The sequence below is a fragment of the Carassius carassius genome, chromosome 20 (genome assembly GCF_963082965.1).
Source record: "Carassius carassius chromosome 20, fCarCar2.1, whole genome shotgun sequence".
NCBI classification, from domain to species: domain Eukaryota; kingdom Metazoa; phylum Chordata; class Actinopteri; order Cypriniformes; family Cyprinidae; genus Carassius; species Carassius carassius.
In genome coordinates this window covers 33,179,859-33,203,594 of record NC_081774.1, presented here as the reverse complement: position 1 = coordinate 33,203,594, position 23,736 = coordinate 33,179,859, and the positions used below count along the sequence as shown (strand labels likewise).

General features: G+C 39.9%; 1 protein-coding gene across 1 annotated transcript in view; it reads right to left on the bottom strand.

Annotated features, from left to right (window-relative positions):
- The window catches only part of zmp:0000000625 (cadherin-2), a 111,681-nt gene extending 91,746 nt beyond the window's left edge, over positions 1-19,935 (bottom strand). The window contains exons 1-2 of the mRNA XM_059502611.1: positions 19,760-19,935; positions 18,995-19,091 (exon numbers count right to left, since the gene is read on the bottom strand). Coding sequence (XP_059358594.1) covers positions 18,995-19,091; positions 19,760-19,837 — 175 coding nt within the window. The 5' untranslated portion in view covers positions 19,838-19,935. The remainder of the gene's footprint in view (positions 1-18,994; positions 19,092-19,759) is intronic.
- Positions 19,936-23,736: the final 3,801 nt, after the last annotated feature.

Below are 23,736 nucleotides of genomic sequence, written 5' to 3'. Positions count from 1 at the left end.
ACACTGAGCGATGAATGACAGGAATGGTGGATAATGTGAGTGGAATGCTTACAAAAGGGCTGATACAGCAGCAGAGAGGATGCAGTCAGCAGAGATACGCCACACTAATGCCTGAACCACACAACACATTACATCCAGCTCAATACACCCATTCAACACACTCACACTCACACACACACGCAAATGCACACGCACGCGCGCACACACACACACACACACACACACAGACTACCCCACTACCACAGCAACCCAAGACAGACATGTACATCTAAATGTCTCTGGACAGGGGAAATTAAGGAGTCTGACTTCAGCAAGAACACTAATATGGATAACTCAATTCAAGTTCTGAACTCAAGGGACAATATATTTAGTAAAAATATTAAATGAACCAATAACTACAATTGTCCACCAGCATACCAGCATCTCATGCTGGTGTCAGACACACCTTGCGTAGGTAAGCAGTGTTGCTGGATTTATTCAGTGAACAGTGAATTTTTATATCAGTGCTCTTGGAACACTGCTTCACCAATCAAAATTCAAGGGCTAAAACTGCTTTGTAATACTGAAATCAAGCATGATTGGTATAAAAATACTACTACTACAACTACTACTACTACTAATAATAGCTTCTTGACTCAAACCACTTCCTGTGTGGTGAGTGAACTAACCACTGGACCAGAACATACTCTCAGAGAGTGATGAGTAAGGGGACTGTGTCACTGCTTGCAGCTGAGAATGAACGCTGCACCTAGCCACAATGATTTGAGAAAGTACCAGCTGACCACTACAGATAAGATGCTCTGTAATCATAAGTCAGCAGGAAGCTCACAGGTTAACCCTAACCCTGCAACCAATAATCGTACTAGTCTCTGAATATCAGGCAGAAAAAAAATCTATCTTAGTCCATTCTATTAAACAGAACAATACACTGATGACTTTTTAAAAAGATCTTATAGATGAAAAACTTTTAACTAGGGCTGGGCAAGCTAATGCATTATTATCGGGCTAACACAGTTTATTATTATTATTATGAAAGTCTGTTGCTCACTGGCTCTGTATACACATACAGACAAATCATGGGTCACAGGAGGGCATGCTCCCGATCAAATTATTTAGGCTAAGCATTAGCTTTTACAAACCACTGTCCACTGTTATTTTTAACTGAAAATAATGCAACAAGCTCGTAATCACGACTTCATAAATAGGAGATAGGAATTTTATGATAGCACGTGAAGACAGCAGAGAAGCGCCTGCTCAGCAAAGTGGAGTGCATTATTTTGTTAAATTTCTGGTTAATTATTTTGAGTTGTATGGGACACGGTAACACACTGCCCTCTCACAATATATTGCTTTACATCTGTCACTTTTGTCGCTCAGAAATATTCACGCAATCATGCACCACATATCCGAAGTTCTGATCTATAGACTGATCTATATATAACTGAACTGCGCTCTTGCCCACCTCTTCCAACCGAGCCAGGGACTCCAAAATGGAGTGATCACACTAGTCAGGCGAACCAGGCTTTGGGGGTTAAGATTGCCAAGTGTGAACACACCCTAATTATTCTCCCGCAGCCCACACACACACAACTTTAATTTACCTTCGAATTTAACTTCGAAAAACAGCAGGATATATACAGCATAAGCAAATATATATACACCATAAAATCCCAGCATTTATACTTCACTGTTTCAGCAGCATAACAGCATACAACAAAGCTCAGCGGCTATAATTCAAACCATTGGATTATCTTTTACATGACAAGGCGGAGTCTACAGGGGCGATTATTAAAAATATCAATGATGTCATCATAGTCCATCATAGCAGAGGTGTTTCCAGTCTGCGAATCCATCACAGATGAATGCTTTTTCTCCTTCTCGCTCATCTTTCCGTTCTTTTTTGGAAAAGCATAATATTGTACTTGTCGTGGCAGCTGCCATTGTCACTGAATATTAATGAACTCTCAAGCGAAGATGACGAAGTTATGCACGGCATGTGACATAGGCTATTCAAATCAAGTTTGAAAACAGCTGCATTTTACCACGCAGCATTTTGATTGGTCAATCTATCAATCAGACTGACAAATCAAATTTTGCTTATTTAATTTATTTTATTTTAAGCAATCAGAAATCTGAGGGGGCCGGACATGTAAATGAGGAGACCAAGGCCCACCAGGCCCCCTCGTGGCTATGCCACTGGCGTTGGGTCCCGTGATCATGCAGGTCTAAGATGCCTGTTATAATTTTATGATCGAGGTTCTGGACTCTGATCATAACTTGTTTTTCTATAACAAACTATAAAATATTTTCTATAAAAATGTTAATGTCCTGGCAGTGACACATAGCTTGTTTTATATTTAATGTAATTACATTAATGTTATAAGTTAAGATTTACAAGAAATATTTTGACTGCTACTATGTAAAAGGAATACTGCTGTAAAAAAGCACCTTATTTGTTTAAAGTGTTTGCAAACCAAATGTTATTGCACTTTTGTTCATATAGCAGTACTTTTAAATGAAAAAAGTGCACAATACACTACTTTGGAATACATTATTAGTTTTATGGATAATAATGTGATTAATTGCGATTAATTTAAAAAAAAAGAAAATCGTTGTCTAGCACTACTTTTAATACATTTCAATTTTTTTTTTTTGAATTGTAATAGTGATAATTGAGAAAAAAAGAAATATTTTGTAATATTTTGTATTTTAATACTTACTCATGTGATGGACTAGTCATTAATCCATCCAGTGTTTCCCTGCTTATTCCCTGGCCTAAAACATTAAGATCCAGCATGATATGACCCTGTGACGGTATTTGGCCTTAAAAAGTTGGGTTCGGGAGCCAGGGGTAAAAATCACCACAATTAAATTCATAAGTAGAGATACTACATGTAAGGGTGACCACTATCAATTCTGTTATATTAAATGAATAAAGCAAGGAACAACAGGAAAGTCGATTCAAAAGTTTTCTATTCACAATCAATTCCAATCATATTACCTCAAAATTCAGTACATCATATTCAACACATAAAAATAAAATAAAATAAATAGAACTAATAAATAAATAAATAAATAAATCACAATCATTTTGATTCTAGGCCCATTAACATTTACCTTTTAAATACCATACAACAATAAATGAATGACAAATAAATCAGCAGATAATTAAACAATTAAATGATTCAAACAATTAAAGGGATAGTTCACCCAAAAATCATAATTATGTCATTAATAACTCACCCTCATGTTGTTCCAAACCCGTGAGACCTCCGTTTATCTTCTGAACACAGTTTAAGATATTTTAGATTTAGTCCGAGAGCTCTCAGTCCCTCCATTGAAGCTGTGTGTACGGTCTACTGTCCATGTCCAGAAAGGTAAGAAAAACATCATCAAAGTAGTCCATGTGACATCAGAGGATCAGTTAGAATATTTTGAAGCATCGAAAATACATTTTGGTCCAAAAATATCAAAAACTTCGACTTTATTCAGCATTGTCTTCTCTTCCGTGTCTGTTGTGAGAGAGTTCAAAACACTGCAGTTTGTGATATCCGGTTCATGAACGAATCATTCGATGTAACCGGATCTTCTTGAACCAGTTCACCAAATCGAACTGAATCGTTTTAAACGGTTCATGCCTCCAATACGCATTAATCCACAAATGACTTAAGCTGTTAACTTGTTTAATGTGGCTGACACTCCCTCTGAGTTCAAACAAACCAATATCCCGGAGTAATTCATTTACTCAAACAGTACACTGACTGAACTGCTGTGAAGAGAGAACTGAAGATGAACACCGAGCTGAGCCAGATATATTTAACATAATGAAAATATAAATATACTATACATAAATGTATACCTATACATAAACTAAAAAATACAAACTATACGAATACTTCACATAAATACTGTACCTTTAAACAACTAACCTACATACAGGTTTTGACTATAAATATACTATTTATAAATGTTTGCCTATTAATAAATGAAAAAAAAAAAATAATTATACGACTGCTTCACATAGTACTGTACATTTGCAAATTAATAATATTAATAATGATGATACTAATAACAATAAAAGGTTATTTATTTATTTATTTTTTGTAGAAAATCAGTGTGTGACTGGAGCAATGATGCTAAAAATTCAGCTTTGAAAGCTTTGATTGTTCCTAATAAACTGTTTAACTGCACTCGCAAGTGAATATTAAATTATTTTGTGGGATAATTAAATATATTCTAAATAAACTACAAACATAAAAATCTATACATTTATTTTGTCCTCACATTCTTTCTTGTAGCTCTTCCCTTTAGTCACACACCTGACTGAAAGGCTCATTACGCAGCTCATTATGCGGGCCTTTATCTTCTCAGGTGTAATGCTGATAGTTCACGCCCTCTTGCATAGATCCTTTCTACACATACAGTGTCTTAGAAAATTTTAATCAATATATTGTTTCCTGTGAGTGAGTAAACAAGATGTTTTTCACATAATTTAGAAAGAAAAATTCTAGACTATAAGATCCAGTTCTCAAAACTCCCGGGAACCAATGTTCTGTATGTTTTATGGCTTTATTCAAGTGATTTATAATTTTTAGTTTTTCAATAATTACGCATACATTTTTTTTTCTCAAAAACACAATCATGTACATACATGCTGCTCACGTATTATTATGGCCCTGTTTGTGCTGATAACAGTGATATTAGACTTTAGCCATTTAGATGTTTATAAGCAACTGAAAAAAGCACAAATGTCAGGGCATGACAAAACTTCTCCAGGCCCCAAAAATACGCTTAGACCTCAGAGGGTTAATTCTGCCTCTGAATGGGCCAGAAGGAGCCAGTCTTCGAGGTAGTTGAGAATGTGGAGCCGCATCCATGAACTTCATAAAAATGGGGGTGTGGGGAGAAAGTATGTTTCCAGTAAAAAGAACCAGTCTCTTAAGCGAATTTTCGCAATGATCTGTTTCAGCATAGTGTTATGTCTTGCTTGTCCAGGGATTTAAAAGGCAACGTAACAATATTAAGGATATAAGAAGAGCATTTACCGAGCCCCTTTAGCAGCATAGCAACAACAACGAGATACCTTTTAAAAAGTTTTATTAACAGCTCAAAGAACGCTGGGAGTATACATAATTCTCAAACAAAGGAATGTAAAATTAAGAGGGAAGCAAAAACTTCAGGAGGGGGAAACATGCCAAAATAAACAACAAATTATACATTCACTCCCTATCTAGTCCTCAAACCAGGAGAAAAACACGTATAGGACAAAAGGAAAGGCGCCCACCTCCCTACAGCTTCCAAATGGGTAACAATCAAACAATAGAGAGTTAGAATCAGAATCAGAAAGAGCTTTATTCTTTCTGATTCTGAGTCAAGAATACTTCAGATTAATGTAATCAAAGTTTCTGCTCAGTTTTTATACTGCTTCTTCTTCAGTAGGTAAGTAAGTGCAGCTGGAAAGAGTGGGAGGAGCCAGAGAAGCAGGAGACACATAGAGAAAGAGAGGAATACAACAAAAAGAAACATACCACAATACAGATAACACAAAATTGCAATATAATATAATAAAAATATTATATTGTATCCGCGTTGTCTGGAACACAGCATAAGGTAAACATTTGGGACAACAACCAATGGTTTCTGAAATTTGCATAAAGTGCTTTATGAATAAAACTCAAAATAGAAAAGTAATAAACAATAGATGTGCTAATTTCTATTCATATCTGTCATTTTATTTAAGTTCCCTCATAGTTCAAAATGCAGCATATTGTCTAAAACAAAAGTTATAACTAGATATTCACATAAACTGAAAGCGGTCTGCACTTCGCTACAAGAGGCGCACAGCTTTGCCAGACAGATTTTGATAGACGTGGATACTATAATAAAGCATCCGTGTGTCAAAGGACCAAAAGGCTCTGCCTCTGTATGGTTTGTGTCAAGCTATTCTTTGATCTGGCTGTTTGATGAAGAGAAAGAGATAAAATGTAGTAGAAATAAACACGTTAAAGAATACGTAGGATTATGTTTTTATTATTTTATTTATTTTATTATTTTTATTTATTTTATTCTTATTATGTTTTAGGACTATCATTATGTTGTAATGTTTGGTTGACCAATCAGCGGAGGGGGGCGTTTCATTACCGCCCACATGTAGGGATCGAATATTCATGTTGTTTATTCGTTTTCTGTCCCTGAAACTAAAAACGAAAAAACTAAACTGAAGTCTTGATTTTTCGTTCTGTTTGGACAAATGTTCAGTCTTTTCATTTTTCAGATTTCAATATTAAATAAAAAAATGAATTATACGAAGGTACACGGACCAGAACGCATAGCCAGGTTTTTTTTTGTTTTGTTTTTTTTTATAAATGAAAAGACAAGAAAAGGAAAAGTGCTAGTATTAGTTAGTTAAGTGCTGGCGAAAAAGATGAGTCTTTAGATGTTTCTTGAAGATGAGTAAAGACTCAGCGGTACGAATTGAGATCTGGAGGTCATTCCACCAGCTGGACACAGTCCAGGAAAAGGTCCGTGAGAGTGATTTTGAGAGTGACATTTCTGCCTCATTTAACTCTTCTGCCTTGTTATATTTATTGTGCTCATCCTGTTTATTGCCCATTATATTTAATGTGCTCTTATAACTGACCCCTGTTGTCATGAACAGGTGTATACTTATTTTGTCAGTGTCTTTGCACCTTGGTCAGTCAGAAACAGACCTGGACTGTTGTGTCTCTGTAGCAGCAGAGAACCAGATCAGCTTGTGCTGAGAGGTCTCGATTCCAGCTTCGGATCAGCATAGCGACGTAGTCATCGCTGAAGAGGAAATCTGAGAATCCTGTGGTGAACGGCCACTTATATAGTCAGAATGCTCCGCCCATTATGGCGGGCTTTGGCAGGCTTCATCGTCATAGGCTCATGCAGCTGTGCTGCCTAGCCATTGGTTAATTTTTCAATTCACTGCACAAACAACTGGCTATGCAGTTTCACTCCGTGAATGTAAAAGGTTTCAGTTCAGGAGAAAAAAGGCTTTTCCCATTTGCGTCTAGCAAGACGCAGTACGAGTGTAGCGTCGAAAGGGAACTTTTACTACAGACACTTGAACTAAGCGCAAACTTCAGGTTTCAATGGATACCAGAGCTTCTTCTGTTGAACATAAAATATATTTTAAAGAATGCAGATAACTAGAATTTTCTAGTAATAAGAAACTAAATTTTCCATACTAAATTTACTAAATATTAAATTTGTCCATGTGTAAACACAGTATTGGTGTTTTTATGTCTTTAAAGCTTTGCAATTATGGTGACAAACCTATGAAAGACAACCTCATCTGAAATTTCCTGTCATCCCTTCGCTGTCCAGATCCAGATGGCTGTTTCTCTGAACAGATAAAACAATGTGTGCACTGCTCACTTCTATGTGCTCAGAGCAAAACAGCTAACACAAACATTACTTCTGCAGACACTATGACACTATTCACTTCTCACAAAATATTTCCGGCTAATTCACAAAATAAAAAAGTATTTGTGTTGTCTTGATCATCTTCCCGTATTAATGAATTTGGAGTCCTCGGAGTTGCTTGATGTTTGCTTTCTGTATAACCTTTCTGTTACAGACTTTTGTGATTTAAAGCAAACATACACTGCTCTGGAAAGCTGGATCCTCAAGCAATGGCTCTCTCAAAATCAGCTCACATACAACACACACCTCTAACACAGACTCTGATCACAGAGCCTCAATAGCAGTTGTACACACACATATCTGAATGTTTAGAGAGCATCTTCCCAGCACTGGATCGGATCTGGTTCCTCTTACATAACTTCATCTCCTCCACAGCCTGTAGCACTTCACAGTGCCATCAGAGACATCACAAAATCACTGTCCACAACCTTCATCTACATTCATTTTCTCTTAATTAATGGATGCACCAATTGGGGCTTAAAAAAATAAAAAAAGATCTAATCAAATGTTTCACTCTGAGCACATTATGTTCCTAAATAGTTTGCTTAAGACACCGGTTAATAACGTTATTTTAATTGAGCCTAATATACTTTATAAAAATGTATATACACATTTGTACACATTTTCACAAAAAAATGACATGACAGATAATAATATAGTAATAATATGGTAACCCATAATCTGGGTTTTCATCAATGTTTTGGAGCTAAAGTATGAGATTTCTAGCTTGCTGCATGACATGAAAACGATCTCAGTGGCACAATGCTGCGACAGGTCTTCGGGACACGGGTCAACTCATAGTGTGCATCTTTGAGGAAGTGCTTGAGATAATTCCCAAACTTTCTGTTGATGTTATGTTCTGTGATAAATGGCATGGATGACACTGAACTCCCTACTCTTTCTTGTGCTTGTGTACTTTGGGTTATTTTCTCATCTGGAGGGGTCTGCCGTTCAGTACTGTGCAGTTAATAAACTCTGATTTCTATCTCTGGCTCAGAATATCTTTCAGCTCCATGCAGTAGTGTGGAAAGTGAAAGACTGTTCAGTGTCACGCGTTCTGAAGGAAAGCAGAAACAAACTCACAGTCAAACCTGCAGACGCTTCTGTTCCTTGAAGAAGAACCTGTCACTTACCTTTGAAAATTAATCCTAATTAATACACAGCCTTCAACACTTCTCATCACCAAAATTACCTTTAAGAATACTGTCCTAACTGCTCTGAGCATCCTTAGCTTATGTATTTAAATTCCTATCAACATTTTCTCATAACAGGTGTACTATGGTTCACACATTGGGTATTTCACTCTTGGTTGTGATTACACATTCTTATGCTTAAAGGAGCTATGTGGAGGTTTTTACTTAAAAAAATCTTTAAGATAGAGTCTTCATTTGTACATGTATGAGCCAACCATGATGTAAAAAAAGAATGACACCTCGACTGTCCCAGGTTGCCTCTATCAGCCTGTAGGCTCAATTGTGTGTGGAGGAGTCGGGCCCGAATTGGTGCGAAAATTCACAAAATGTGACGTCATGAGCGTTCTCGTCTACTTGGGCTTACAACCGTACGGCACGCCAGCCATTATAGTAAGCAGCGGCAATAGTGTTTTCAAATGGACTCTGCGGATGGAAAGAAGCGACCAGCCTCCAGCACAATTCAGACACCCACGGACACTCCTCGAAGTAAAAAAAAGAGCGTGCTCCTCTGCGCACTGAGAACGAGCATGAGACTGGCTGCAGTTCCTCTAACGGCCAATGGTGTCAGTAACGGTTAGAAATTTCAGAACCTACGCAATGCTCCTTTAAAGCCCTATTCGGACGGGACTAGTTTAACAGGGGGTCGTTAGAGAAATCTGTGTTTCACAGACGTACTTGGTGATTTTAATCCCGTCCGAATCTGCCATGTCTGTGTTTTTCTCACACAACTTCTGTGATAATTCCAGAGCAAATTACCTACTGTTTTTCAGCACACTCAGTGATCCTCTGAGAAAACTCATCCCGTCCGAATGCGAATGTCTGTGATTGCCGGTGATATTTTATTTCACAACGCGTTTCCTTGTGTGTTTTGGCCAACGTGAATTACTGTAGATGCTCTTACCGCGCGCATGTTTGATATATTTGCTTACCGGCAAAGAAATAATAATAAAAATAAATAAAAATAAAAGTAATAAAATCAAGAGCCAGATCACGTAAACTGTTAATACTGACTATTGTAATATCAGCATCAGGTAAAATTACTCACGTTCATTTATGCACTCAGTTACATAATGTTTTAATTACAGATGTACCTTTATGAAAATTAAACATTGGTTTAGCCTACTACAATAAAAAAAAAGGAAACCAGGTTAAAATAAAGAAACACATCAACATGGTTTTGCTATACTAGCCATTTAGTATTAAGTATTTATTGTGTAATAATACTAATGGCAATCAATCCGAATGAATGCAATGCACGCATACAGAGCGCGTGATCTCTGTGACACCCAGATTCACAAATCAGACCCCCCCCCCACCTCTGTAATAAACACGGAGATGTTCGTCCCGTCCGAAATGGTACATGAAAATCTCCGACGTCAGGTGGTAAGAATCGAAACTCAAACGTAGTTTAGAAAACTAGTCCCGTCCGAATACGGCTTAAGTATTTGTTCTTGACAGACAAGTTGATGTTTTTTTTTCCTTCATTTATTTATTTATTTGCTTTCAAAACATACCCTTGGTGGTTATTGTTCATAAAATCATTTTTCTCACTGTATTGTGTTTGAAAACTTTCCCAAAAAAGTACAGGCATCTGTAAATCATGTTTCAGTATATCCCCATTTTTCATCTCTATTGTTTTCTATACTTCCATTGTTTCTTCCTCTCGTCTCTATTCTAGGCCGTACTCCTTGACACAGTCCTTATATTACAGCACTTCTCGTGTTACAGACTTCTTAGTATGTTTTATATTCCTTTTTTGTAAGTCACCTTAAACAAGAGAGTCTGGTTTTTAGTGACTATACATGAGAAACATTTGAACATATGTAACAATATCACAACATTATTCCCCACGGGGGAAGTCGTGGCCTAATGGTTAGAGAGTCGGACTCCCAATCGAAAGGTTGTGAGTTCGAGTCCCGGGCCGGCAGGAATTGTGGGTGGGGCGAGTGCATGTACAGTTCTCTCTCCACCTTCAATACCACGACTTAGGTGCCCTTGAGCAAGGCATCGAACCCCCAACTGCTCCCCGGGCGCCGCAGCATAAATGGCTGCCCACTGCTCTGGGTGTGTGCTCACAGTGTGTGTGTGTGTTCACTGCTCTGTGTGTGTGCACTTCGGATGGGTTAAATACAGAGCACAAATTCTGAGTATGGGTCACCATACTTGGCTGAATGTCACTGAATGTCACTTCACATTTCTGTAAATTCAAAAGTTGGTATATTTCCAAGGTAGACTGAGGTTGGTTAAACAGAATGTAATTTTATGAGTTACAGAAAGTGTTTCTTTTGAATTTTTAGTTGCAAGAACTAGAGATCTTCAGGGATTGGCTGATGTTAATGTGTTGATTTCATGTTGACTAATGATTTGAGGTCTTTACTCTTGTATAGCTGGTGTAAAATGTAACAAGAATTCGACAAACTATTCTAACTGCCTGAGGAGTGATGCTCGCCTCCAAAGAACACAGATTAATAGATCACAAGTCTCACCAATGTGCCAAAGCAAACGAGCAGGGATAAACACTTCTCTCAGTCACTATTCTTTCTTTCTAGCACTTCTAGGATACTCCACCCTAAAATGAAAATTTTGTCATTAATCATGTCATTCCAAACCCATAAAAGCTCTGTTTATCTTCAGAACACAATTTAAGATATTTTGGATGAAAACCAGGAGGTTGGATTAAAATGAAAATAATGTCTTTTAAAACAATTCCTTTGTCAACAGTCTACTCTGTTAGGAGAGTTAGTGTCATTTTGGAGAATATGAGCTGAACGCAGGCAGCATACGCTCTTCTGTGTCAGCCTCGCTGTACAGATGCGCTGTTTGTTTGTTTTTTTTCAAATCAAAGCGTAAAGTCACATAGAAAACGTATCTTTGTGGCACGGCTGACACAGAAGAGTGTACACTGCCTGCGTTCAGCTCATATTCTCCAAAATGGCACTACGGTGATGTCAAGGAAACTGAACAAAGTATTTTTTGAATAAAATCGTTATTTTTGTTTTATTCACATACAACAAGTATTCTCGTCGCTTCATATTGTTACAGTCAAACCACTGATGGCAGGTGGACTATTCTGATGATGTCTTTCATACTTTTCTGGACCTTGACAGTGTAAGTTACTTGGCAGTCTATGAGACAGTCTCAAGCCTCCCTGTTTTCATCCAAAATATCTTAAATTGTGTTCTGAAGACAAACAAAGCTTTTACAGGTTTGGAACAATATCGGGGTACGTGATTGAGGACAAAATTTTCATTTTGGGGTGGATTATCCCTTTAACAAAAGTCTTCAAATTAGCAAGTTCTGGGGCTAAAACAAGTAAAGGATGCTGCTGTACAGTAAATCAGTGTCTTACACTGTCTGCCGTGGATGTGCAGGGCTTGTGTCCTGTTAGCAGAGCAATCACAGGCATTTGCAGACTCCTGCTAAGAAGAATGTGGTCAGTTTGGTTTGAGCCAATAGAAAAGCAGCAGCTCAGCTGGGGTCAAATTCTTTTGCTAATCTGCTGAAACTGGCTAGGTACTGTTATTCTCTTCCAAATCAGGAATTCTTCAGACTTACAGTAAGACAAGGGCGTGAAACTGTTTCAGTCAGCAGTCAATACAATTAAATAAGGATCACTGTCATAGCGACATGCTTGAAATGCTTTGAGTGGAAACAGCAATATGATAAAAGCACCAATATTCAACAAACAGTTGCACTCAATAAAGGACAAACTCTTCTTTTGGCAGATTATTTAGTATGAGAGATGGTTTCTCTTGTTATTTACCATCAGCTATTGCGCTACATTGACTCATAACACTATCATAATTTCTCTCATTCAATTCTGGCCACGAGAAAATAAATATGAATTATATTGGCACTTTTGTCCTCACTGTGCTTCCCTCATATTTCAGTCTGTGTCGCTCCATTCCTCCACAGAGCCAACTGTTAATGTGAAAAAATTACATTTCCACAGTTTTCTATGTGACATTTAACACAATTTATTCTACAACTATAACTATGCTGCTTCTTAGTTTTTGTAAAAAAAAAAAAAAAAAAAAAAATATTTGTGTGTGTGCCAGATTTACTAAATAGGCCAAATGAGCAGGAGAGAGATATAATCCCATAAAGAATTCTGTTGATCTACTAAGCAAATTAAAGACACAGGTCATTTCCATAATGACCAACACAATCTACCAAGAGCAGACACAAAATGAGTTAAAGGTGCAGTAAGTGATTTCTGATAAACGCTGTTGAAAGTGGATTGGATGGAGCACCAAAACACACTTGTGGCCAATCAGCAGTAAGGGGTGTGTCCACTCATGATGGGGGAGGGGCCTGTGTTGCATAGCATTTTGTGAATTTGGGGCGGAGCCATAAAGATAAGGTGTGATCCATTTGAGTATAGGGACGTGTTTTGGTGATTTAAAATATCAACTGTGTTTCTCAGAAATCACTTACTGCACCTTTAAAATTAGCTTTCTGGGCATAAATCCCAATAAACTGACTAGCACAAACATTAGTAAAGCCGGGCTCACATTGTGAAATTTCTGTGCAAACGTCCTTCAGGATTGTACTTGTCGGACTGTACGAACATGATGATCATGGAACACTATTGGGGGGAGGTTCAACTGGAACTTCCCCATAGATGTAATTCTCGCCTCTCTATTGGCATATGTGCTTGAAACATAAAAATGCAAGTAACTTGCAGTTATTTTTTTATGATGAATCTGATCGCTACATCAGAGCAGATCTGTTATTACACATCCTTACATGTCTTGCCAGGAATTAAAGCTGTTATAGTAATACAGACTATAGCTGACATGCTAGAAAATCAGTTTTCATCAGAAGTAGTGATGAAGGTATGACACGGCCCCAAGGCATTGTGAAGAGCAGAGTTAAATACAGTAAATGCTCTCTCTGTACCATATGACTGAATCTCTACTGTAACTGATCTGTTCAGATGAAGGGTTGGTTACAGTAATCTGTCCGTCTCCACCAGGTCTCTGTATACAATAGGTGAGATGATGTATTTGACTCCATCTGTCTCCTTCCTTCTCATGTATCTCTGAATTGTCTTTTTGTTTGTCTATTGTGTGTCACTGACTGTTTCCTCCTCCTTTTCCATACTACTCTGTTTACAAATCGCTCTCTCTCTCTCTCTCTCTCTCTCTCTCTCTCTCTCTCACACACACACCATCACACACACACACACACACACACACACACACACACACACACACATACACACACACACACACACACACACACACACACACACACATACACACACACACTTAAAACATTGGTTATCATTTGAAACAATGGTTTTTAACAGCAATTCGCTGTGGGGCAGTTGTGGCCTAATGGTATGAGAGGGACTAGGGATGAAATACAGCTGTGTGAAAGAAAGCAGGTTATCCAGGAGAAAAATGAGACACAATCAGTTTTCTGAAGAAGCACCAGGTTTCTATGAAACAAAGTCATGCCCAGTTAGGACAACTGTTTGGAGAATAACTTCGGGTACAGCACTATGAAAGAAGGGATGGTTATTTCACCAGGGTCAAATACTATCAGCCTCTATAACAAACACATCTGGATGATGTATTACACCAGTCTCCGAGAGGCTAGGATCCTAAACTCAGAGACAGGCAGTGCCGGCCATGAAACCTGACACCGTGCTGAAATAACACACTGCCGTGCCAAGAAGACCCACACCCTCCAGCATCAGAGAAAACAAAGAGAGATCTAATGGTCAGCAACAGCAGTCCTGTTGGAGAATGTGTTTTTCCTTTCTCTGTGATGAATGCCAGGCTGATTTCAGTGCATTCGGCCTCTATAATGAGCAAAACAAGCCCAACAAAGAGCGAGGGAGGACCCGGGCTCAATAAAAGAGGTATTGAGTGCTGCTCAGTGAACTGGCAGCCCGAATACAAACAGGCCCTGCTTTGTAGTGAGAAAGACACAGATCCACACCTCAAACTCTACCAAAAGGGAAGCGCAAAAATTCAAAGACAAGAAAAAAGACAAGAAGCAGCAGTGATGATGTGCACTTCACACTGTACTGATGAAATATCATCTGTCAGACACACACTACTGCTGTATAAAAAGATTAAAATCAGCAGTTAGTAAAAAGTATTCTAGGGTTAGACTTGATTTTATCGGTAAGGAATTATCTGGAGTGTGTGAAGTATGCTAACAACTGTGCAGTAAAATTCCCCTCCTGAACACCCACAAGAACACTTAAAGCTCACATTAATTATTATTTTTTTGTCTGTTTGTCAAGTCAAGTCAAGTCACCTTTATTTATATAGCGCTTTAAACAAAATACATTGCGTCAAAGCAACTGAACAACATTCATTAGGAAAACAGTGTCAATAATGCAAAATGATAGTTAAAGGCAGTTCATCATTGAATTCAGTGATGTCATCTCTGTTCAGTTAAATAGTGTCTGTGCATTTATTTGCAATCAAGTCAACGATATCGCTGTAGATGAAGTGACCCCAACTAAGCAAGCCAGAGGCGACAGCGGCAAGGAACCGAAACTCCATCGGTGACAGAATGGAGAAAAAAACCTTGGGAGAAACCAGGCTCAGTTGGGGGGCCAGTTCTCCTCTGACCAGACGAAACCAGTAGTTCAATTCCAGGCTGCAGCAAAGTCAGATTGTGCAGAAGAATCATCTGTTTCCTGTGGTCTTGTCCTGGTGCTCCTCTGAGACAAGGTCTTTACAGGGGATCTGTATCTGGGGCTCTAGTTGTCCTGAATGTTTGTATGAATTTGTCAGTCTTAAGGTTTTCTATGAGCTAGTGTGCTCCAAAAAGAAGTTATTGGCTTTTGATGACATGTAAGAACATCACTAACGGTTACCCTCAACATTATCACAGTCGAGCAGATAGATAACAGCAATGCCAACATAAACTACATGCTTTCAAACTACACAAATGACTGATGCTCAATGTTTTGTTATAATTTCATTTTGAATCTATAAGTCACAGGCTGCAGGCCTTATACAACAGGTGTTTATGGGCCATTCTACAGAATTGGTGTAAACTACGGCCCTACAACCAAAAGAACATTTAAAAAGCATTAAAGTAATAAATCTTAGATGTTTATGTGACGGGGTGTGTGGGAAGGCGGAAGGCTGCAGCGGGAGAACAGGTGTGGGGACGAGCGGTGATAAGGAGGCCAAGTGAATCATGACAAACACCTGTCTTTAATTCCAGTGATTGGTGGAGAGATGAGATATAAGCATCCTGCAGACCTGGGAGTGGGAGAGAGACTGAAGTCAGATACCCAGAAGCAGTGCCGCTATTCACCATCTCGGCAAAGAGTTTGGCAGACACGCTGTTTCAAGTCATCTCCACTGATCAGGGCACAGCATTTATGTCACCTACATTAAGCAAACAATAAAAATGGGAATTAAATCAATTTGCACCAGTGCCTACCACCCACAAACGGACGACTTGGTGGAAACGTTTTAATCGCACGTTAAAATCCAAATCCATGGTTCGTAAGTTTGTGAAAGAGGACACCAAAAATTGGGATAAATGGCTCGAGCCCCTGTTGTTCATGGTGCGGTAGGTCCCATAAGCCTCCACAGGGTTTTCCCCATTCAAGCTTCTCTATGGTCGTCAGCACCGTGGGGTGCTTGACGTCATTATTTATCATCTCAATCTATTAAAACATTGGAATGAGGTGACATCGGTTAGGGTTAGCAGCGGCCATTTCGATAGAGGAAGATCTCATACCAGAAAATACATTCAATTTTGGGACACTATGAATATGAACAAAAATGTGCTTTTAAAATAATTAATAAAAATAAATCCAGTCCAAAAAAAAGTATGTAGTCAACACCACACTTGACCTCATCCTTCATACACTAGTATACAGTATATGGAGAAAGTACGTTAAAAGCACATTTAAATGCATATAAAGGCATATTCAATTAAGCACAGCTGAGTACACTTAAAATTTTACTTTACTTAAAACACTTTACTAAAGTAAAATCATTTTTAGTATAAGTAGACAATTCTTTGCTATGTATCACTACAGCTGTAAGTCAGCTCATTTCTGATGAGTTTAGTATTTTTTTTAGTATTACACCAAGTCTCAAATCACTGATACAGATAGCCTGAATGAAGCCATGATTGGTGATTTAACACTGTATGTCTCGTTTCTGCTGAGCTTGTATCCGCACTGAGACCAAGGGCTCTTCATCAAACATGGTCTAAGCAAACACACTGAACAATCACGCTGTTATATGTTTTGATGTAGGCTATTTGGAATATTGCCTCCCTTACAAAGAGAACAAGGGACCAATTAATGAGGTGATCATGCTAGGAGAATTAGAGAGTATTGAGGAGATTTGAGGAAGAGTAAAGGAAGAGAACAGCTGCAAATAAGACAGCTGGTCACAATGATCTCTGTATAAAGTGAAACTGTGAGCATCCTGTCGGCATCTTGGCTTTCTGGTCTCCACCAATAAAGTCTAATTTTGTCTTGACTGATACTTTAAAGAGAGAGAGACAAGTCACTCCACAACATTGACTCTTGAGTTTGATCAGAAGAAGCAAACTAAACAGAAACTTTATAACATGATTATTAGTGATAGTCAACACTGTCAACCTTGGACCATCCTGTGAAATACCGCAACTCCAGCTTCTACAGCATCTCTGTTTGATTCAGAGTCACATTTCATTCCCGTGTCCACCCACAGCCACTTACTGAGAGCACTGCATTATCAGCTCCGTGACAGATTAATAACCACCTCTCTGTGATAAACTAACGAGTGATTAGATAAGCGGTTATTTCTGAGACTGACCAGTACATTCTCCAGTGACAGCACACACGGCTGCTACATATTTATAGAGCCACGTCAACCTGGAATGAGATTCAACAAACCACAGCAAGAATTCATCAGACAAACTTTATTAACATCTCTTTAGGCAACACACACACACACACACAGGACCACACATGCTAACCAATCCTCACAGAGAACCAGTTTCACTGCAGTGACTCCATGATGGAGCCAGACTGTTTGTGCTGCACAGATGCAGATCATTCCCATAAACACAATCTACCAAGAGCAGCACAAATTAGTGTTACAAATGAGCATAGCCGATGATAATCAGGTGTGTGACAGACACAAATAATAAGTTTAAACATGCTTCATTGAGCTTTAAATAATAGCACAAATACCAATAAACTGACAAGAGCAAACCTTAGTAAATCACGCTTCATGATTGATTTAACTCCTGTTCTCTCATAAACGCTGGCTCTGAAAGGAAACTCCGACAAATGCATATGCAATAATATCAGCCACAAAAATAAATGTTTACGTCTTTTCATCACTAATGTTTCACTGTCTTTAGTCAATCCTGAAACATGATGTTTAAAGAGGGTATGTAAGCTGTTAGTAAATCTGACACTAATCTTTATATGTCAGACAATTTTACAGATATTAAGTTCAGAATAGTATGCGTAGCGTGCAAATATGGAGCATACAGACAGAATTTTGGCCAAAAATTTGAACAGAAGAAATGCTGTATGATCCAGGTGTGTAAAGGCTGTCTAATAATGATGTGCATCTAGAGAACTCATGTTTACAGATTAGACACAGAATCATAACGTCCAACACATTCACTCAGATCCACAAACACACACAAGTCCAGAAACACACGCATGCATCATTTATGCTGTCTCTGCACTAAACAGATCATTCAAGTAGTATCTAGAAAATGCTACTACTAATGAAAAATAATTATTGATAATTGATGAAAACTATTTGGATGCCTTTACAATAAATATGAGACCAAACTTGACATTTTTTTCCTGAAAATTTCCATGGGTGTCCTAGAATCAGACCTGAACCCCTGTTTCAACATCTTTCATTTACAGAAGACAGAAATGAACATAGCATCACTATCTATTACTATATAGAGTATTATAGATGCATTTCTATTTGAATAGACCCAGTGAATCTCAGCTATTTCCACCACTGTATGCAGACGATAGTGCAGCATTGTTAATAAGTGTCTACACTTTGACAGCTGCTCATGATGCAAACACATGTATACAGTAGATGCCTCGTCCTACAGTCAGCCAGAAGCAGATCACAGTTTCTGATCACCCTTCTACAAACTACAAAAACCCTTCACTTGAGAAAACAGAACCAAATTCATTTTAATTTTATTTTTAATTTAATTTATCATTTACATTTGTATTTATGTTTTTCTATATTTTAAGTGCTGCTTTTTCATGTATAATTTGGCCAGTTTTAGATTTCATCACAATTTTTCTCTACATTGTGTTAACTTTGTTCTAAGTGAGGATGCAGACAGTGTTGTGTGAGCTGGAGCGGTGTCTTTACCCGTGATCAGGGCCCGGCCCGGCAGAACTCGCTCAGGGATCACTGCGGTGTAAAGGTCCTCGGTGAAGCCCGGCCTGCAGACGCCCGCTGAGCCCGACTGCAAGAGCAGAACACACACATCAACACACCTCAGCACACACACATTTACGCCAGTCTCAGCTTTGAAGACAAACAGATTTAACAATATAAGACCAATGCTCCTGTTTCTGGTTAAAGCATTAAATAAATGAATACATTAATAGTGGATCTCCTTCAGACCAGCAAACTAGTTTTTATTGGATAATTGACCGAATGACAAACTGATGACAGCAGGCAGGTATTATTTTCATCATTTAGCTTTGGTAACAGAATCTTTGTTTTCATGTAACATGTGAGAATAATTTAGCCTTGTTAACTGATAAAAAAAATCTTCAGTAATCACGATTCAAAGTGCTTGAAATTGAGATAAACTTTATGTTTGAATTTTCAGAGAGCAATGAAAGTAAAGGTACAGTTTATCTCATATAAAATCACTACAGATCTACTCTAGAAACAGTAAACTTGATAAGCCTAATAAATGTAATGCGTATTCTTTGGAGGCCCAAAATGTTTTGCATTAAAGTGAAAGAACTGATTTTGTGGTAAAGTGTAAATAAGATGTAAGTCGCGCACTCTTCTGATAATCGCTGATATAACCGATATTCCCATGCGTTGATGAGAGGAAGTCCCTGCGCGGTGTGTGTCGGTAACGGCTCGCTCGTGTGTGATCTGCGTGTGTCGCGTTACCTGCGCAGCCTCCAGCAGCAGCGAGAGCAGCAGAGCCCGGCTCAGGATCCGCAGCATCGGGGCCGTGTTCGCGCTCATCACGGGATCACACTCTGTGGAAGACTGCAGCAGTGCTGTGTTAGGACTGAAGCTGAAGCTCCCTCAGAATCACTCAGTCTCTCTCTAACTCTCCCTGCCGGACACACCGGTCAATCATCATCATCATCATCATCATCACGACACAGATCGAGCGCGCAGGCTTTCATTTCACGCGCTCTATAAAATCAATAAATAAAATAAAATAAAAAACCGTCTCAAATAGTTACAATATTAAAAACTAAAATAAAAACCTGTCATATGCAGAATATGTGTTGAATTTATTGATTTTCTTTTTTGCATAATGACCAAGTAACTCGTTTCTAATGATCTAATTCTCATTTGTAATGTTTGTCATGATTAAGTGCTGAGAATAAAAGATGAAATGTAGGCCAGTTGTGCTCAAATTCGTTAGAAAAGCCAGAGGTAGAAACCAGACCAGACCCCCAGCAGGAAGTGAACTGACAGGAAGTTAGAATCAAACACAATGTTGAAATAAACAGCATGAAAGTAAGTTCATGGGTTTCTCTATGACAGCTCTGCTCTAATGCAGGACAATCTGGGTTTAAAAGAACAAGTCCAGCTTTTGAGTGGACTACATCTATATTAAATATAGAGAATATATAGTGGTGTAGATTCAAGGTTTCATGCAACAATTAAAACTAAGACATTATTTTATGTTCACTATGGAACAAATTTAAGATCATAACAGCCTTCACAGGTCATGAAGCCCTCGCAGATCTCGTTGGACAAATTCTGCTCTGAATTTTCAGAGCTGCGACACTTTGTAAAAGAAATGCTATTCTCGAATGTGAACATCATTAACTCCTCAATCAGACTATAGCTGTGATAAATATATGAGCCATCCATACGGAGTAGAAAACCAGAATGATAACATTTTAACTCTAGAGGAACTAGATCTAGAGGAACTTTAAAAACAATCTTCAGTGGGGACTTAATCAAACCCAGGTGATCTTTGTCTCAGATGCTGCTTGTGTTATGGAGTGAAAGCATTCTGGTGTAGCAGTTAAACTGAAGATGAGACCTCCATCACTTGGCACTGCATGAGCAACAGTTTGACTGGCAGCAGCTCTGGATGTCTGGACTATTGTCCTGCCCATGTCAGACACTCAGAGCCTCCAGTGATGACCAGAGGAACTGCACACAGAGATGGAGACCTTGGTTTGAAGTGTGATTCCATACATCCACAGTCCATCGGCTCTGAGGAACTCAACATTACTGATGTTCTTTAAATGTTTAAAATGTCAATCATGTATTAAGAAAGTTTTTTCTTGTGCATGTGAATGTTACAGGAATATTCCCTTCTATCACCTTGAAAACCGACACTGCCGCATCCGAGCCGGAATCGGCCCAACACTAAAGTGTACAGAACACCGGACGTGGCCCGGACTCATTTTTAATATTTACTTTACTGTTCACTAAACTTTCACTTAAAATTGATACGCAGCCAAAATGTCTACTTATCCTAACCCGAACTCATCTCATTATGATAAATGCATTTTAAAAGTAAATAACTCACTGGATTTAGTTGGCATGAGAAAAATCTATTTACAAAACTATGCAATTACAGCAAAAAAAAAAAAGAAGAAGAAAAAGAAGGGAACCTTCAACCAGGACCGCTGTAAGGGGAGGGAAGATTAGGACAATTCCAAAGGCCCAGCGTTAGAGAGAGCACCCTGAATGGGGGGGGGGGGGGGTTTCTAAGGGGACGGTGTGTGTTATCTCAGTGAGGGGTGTGTGTGGTGTTTCTCCTCTCGGTGTGTTCCGAGTGACGGCGTGTGTGTTATCTCAGCGAGGGGTGTGTGTGGTGTTTCTCCTCTCGGTGTGTTCCGAGTGACGGTGTGTGTTATCTCGGCGAGGGTTGTGTGTGGTGTTTCTCCTCTCGGTGTGTTCCGAGTGACGGTGTGTGTTATCTCGGCGAGGGTTGTGTGTGGTGTTTCTCCTCTCGGTGTGTTCTGAGTGACGGTGTGTGTTATCTCGGCGAGGGTTGTGTGTGGTGTTTCTCCTCTCGGTGTGTTCTGAGTGACGGTGTGTGTTATCTCAGTGAGGGTTGTGTGTGGTGTTTCTCCTCTCGGTGTGTTCTGAGTGACGGTGTGTGTTATCTCGGCGAGGGTTGTGTGTGGTGTTTCTCCTCTCGGTGTGTTCCGAGTGACGGTGTGTGTTATCTCAGTGAGGGTCGTGTGTGGTGTTTCTCCTCTCGGTGTGTTCCGGGTGACGGTGTGTGTTATCTCGGCGAGGGTTGTGTGTGGTGTTTCTCCTCTCGGTGTGTTCCGAGTGACGGTGTGTGTTATCTCAGTGAGGGTCGTGTGTGGTGTTTCTCCTCTCGGTGTGTTCCGAGTGATGGTGTGTGTTATCTCAGCGAGGGTCGTGTGTGGTGTTTCTCGTCTCGGTGTGTTCCGAGTGACGGCGTGTGTGTTATCTCAGCGAGGGTCGTGTGTGGTGTTTCTCCTCTCGGTGTGTTCCGAGTGACGGTGTGTGTTATCTCAGCGAGGGTCGTGTGTGGTGTTTCTCCTCTCGGTGTGTTCTGAGTGACGGTGTGTGTTATCTCGGCGAGGGTTGTGTGTGGTGTTTCTCCTCTCGGTGTGTTCTGAGTGACGGTGTGTGTTATCTCAGTGAGGGTTGTGTGTGGTGTTTCTCCTCTCGGTGTGTTCTGAGTGACGGTGTGTGTTATCTCGGCGAGGGTTGTGTGTGGTGTTTCTCCTCTCGGTGTGTTCCGAGTGACGGTGTGTGTTATCTCAGTGAGGGTCGTGTGTGGTGTTTCTCCTCTCGGTGTGTTCCGAGTGATGGTGTGTGTTATCTCAGCGAGGGTCGTGTGTGGTGTTTCTCGTCTCGGTGTGTTCCGAGTGACGGCGTGTGTGTTATCTCAGCGAGGGTCGTGTGTGGTGTTTCTCCTCTCGGTGTGTTCCGAGTGACGGTGTGTGTTATCTCAGCGAGGGTCGTGTGTGGTGTTTCTCCTCTCGGTGTGTTCCGAGTGATGGTGTGTGTTATCTCAGCGAGGGTCGTGTGTTGTGTTTCTCCTCTCGGTGTGTTCCGAGTGACGGTGTGTGTTATCTCAGTGAGGGTCGTGTGTGGTGTTTCTCCTCTCGGTGTGTTCCGAGTGACGGTGTGTGTTATCTCAGTGAGGGTCGTGTGTGGTGTTTCTCCTCTCGGTGTGTTCCGAGTGACGGCGTGTGTGTTATCTCAGTGAGGGTTGTGTGTGGTGTTTCTCCTCTCGGTGTGTTCTGAGTGACGGTGTGTGTTATCTCAGCGAGGGTCGTGTGTGGTGTTTCTCCTCTCGGTGTGTTCTGAGTGACGGTGTGTGTTATCTCAGTGAGGGTTGTGTGTAGTGTTTCTCCTCTCGGTGTGTTCTGAGTGACGGTGTGTGTTATCTCAGTGAGGGTCGTGTGTGGTGTTTCTCCTCTCACTGTGTTCCGAGTGACGGTGTGTGTTATCTCAGTGAGGGTCGTGTGTGGTGTTTCTCCTCTCGGTGTGTTCTGAGTGACGGTGTGTGTTATCTCAGCGAGGGTCGTGTGTGGTGTTTCTCCTCTCGGTGTGTTCTGAGTGACGGTGTGTGTTATCTCAGTGAGGGTCGTGTGTGGTGTTTCTCCTCTCGGTGTGTTCCGAGTGACGGTGTGTGTTATCTCAGTGAGGGTCGTGTGTGGTGTTTCTCCTCTCGGTGTGTTCTGAGTGACGGTGTGTGTTATCTCAGTGAGGGTCGTGTGTGGTGTTTCTCCTCTCGGTGTGTTCCGAGTGATGGTGTGTGTTATCTCAGCGAGGGGCGTGTGTGGTGTTTCTCCTCTCGGTGTGTTCTGAGTGACGGTGTGTGTTATCTCAGCGAGGGGCGTGTGTGGTGTTTCTCCTCTCGGTGTGTTCTGAGTGACGGTGTGTGTTATCTCAGCGAG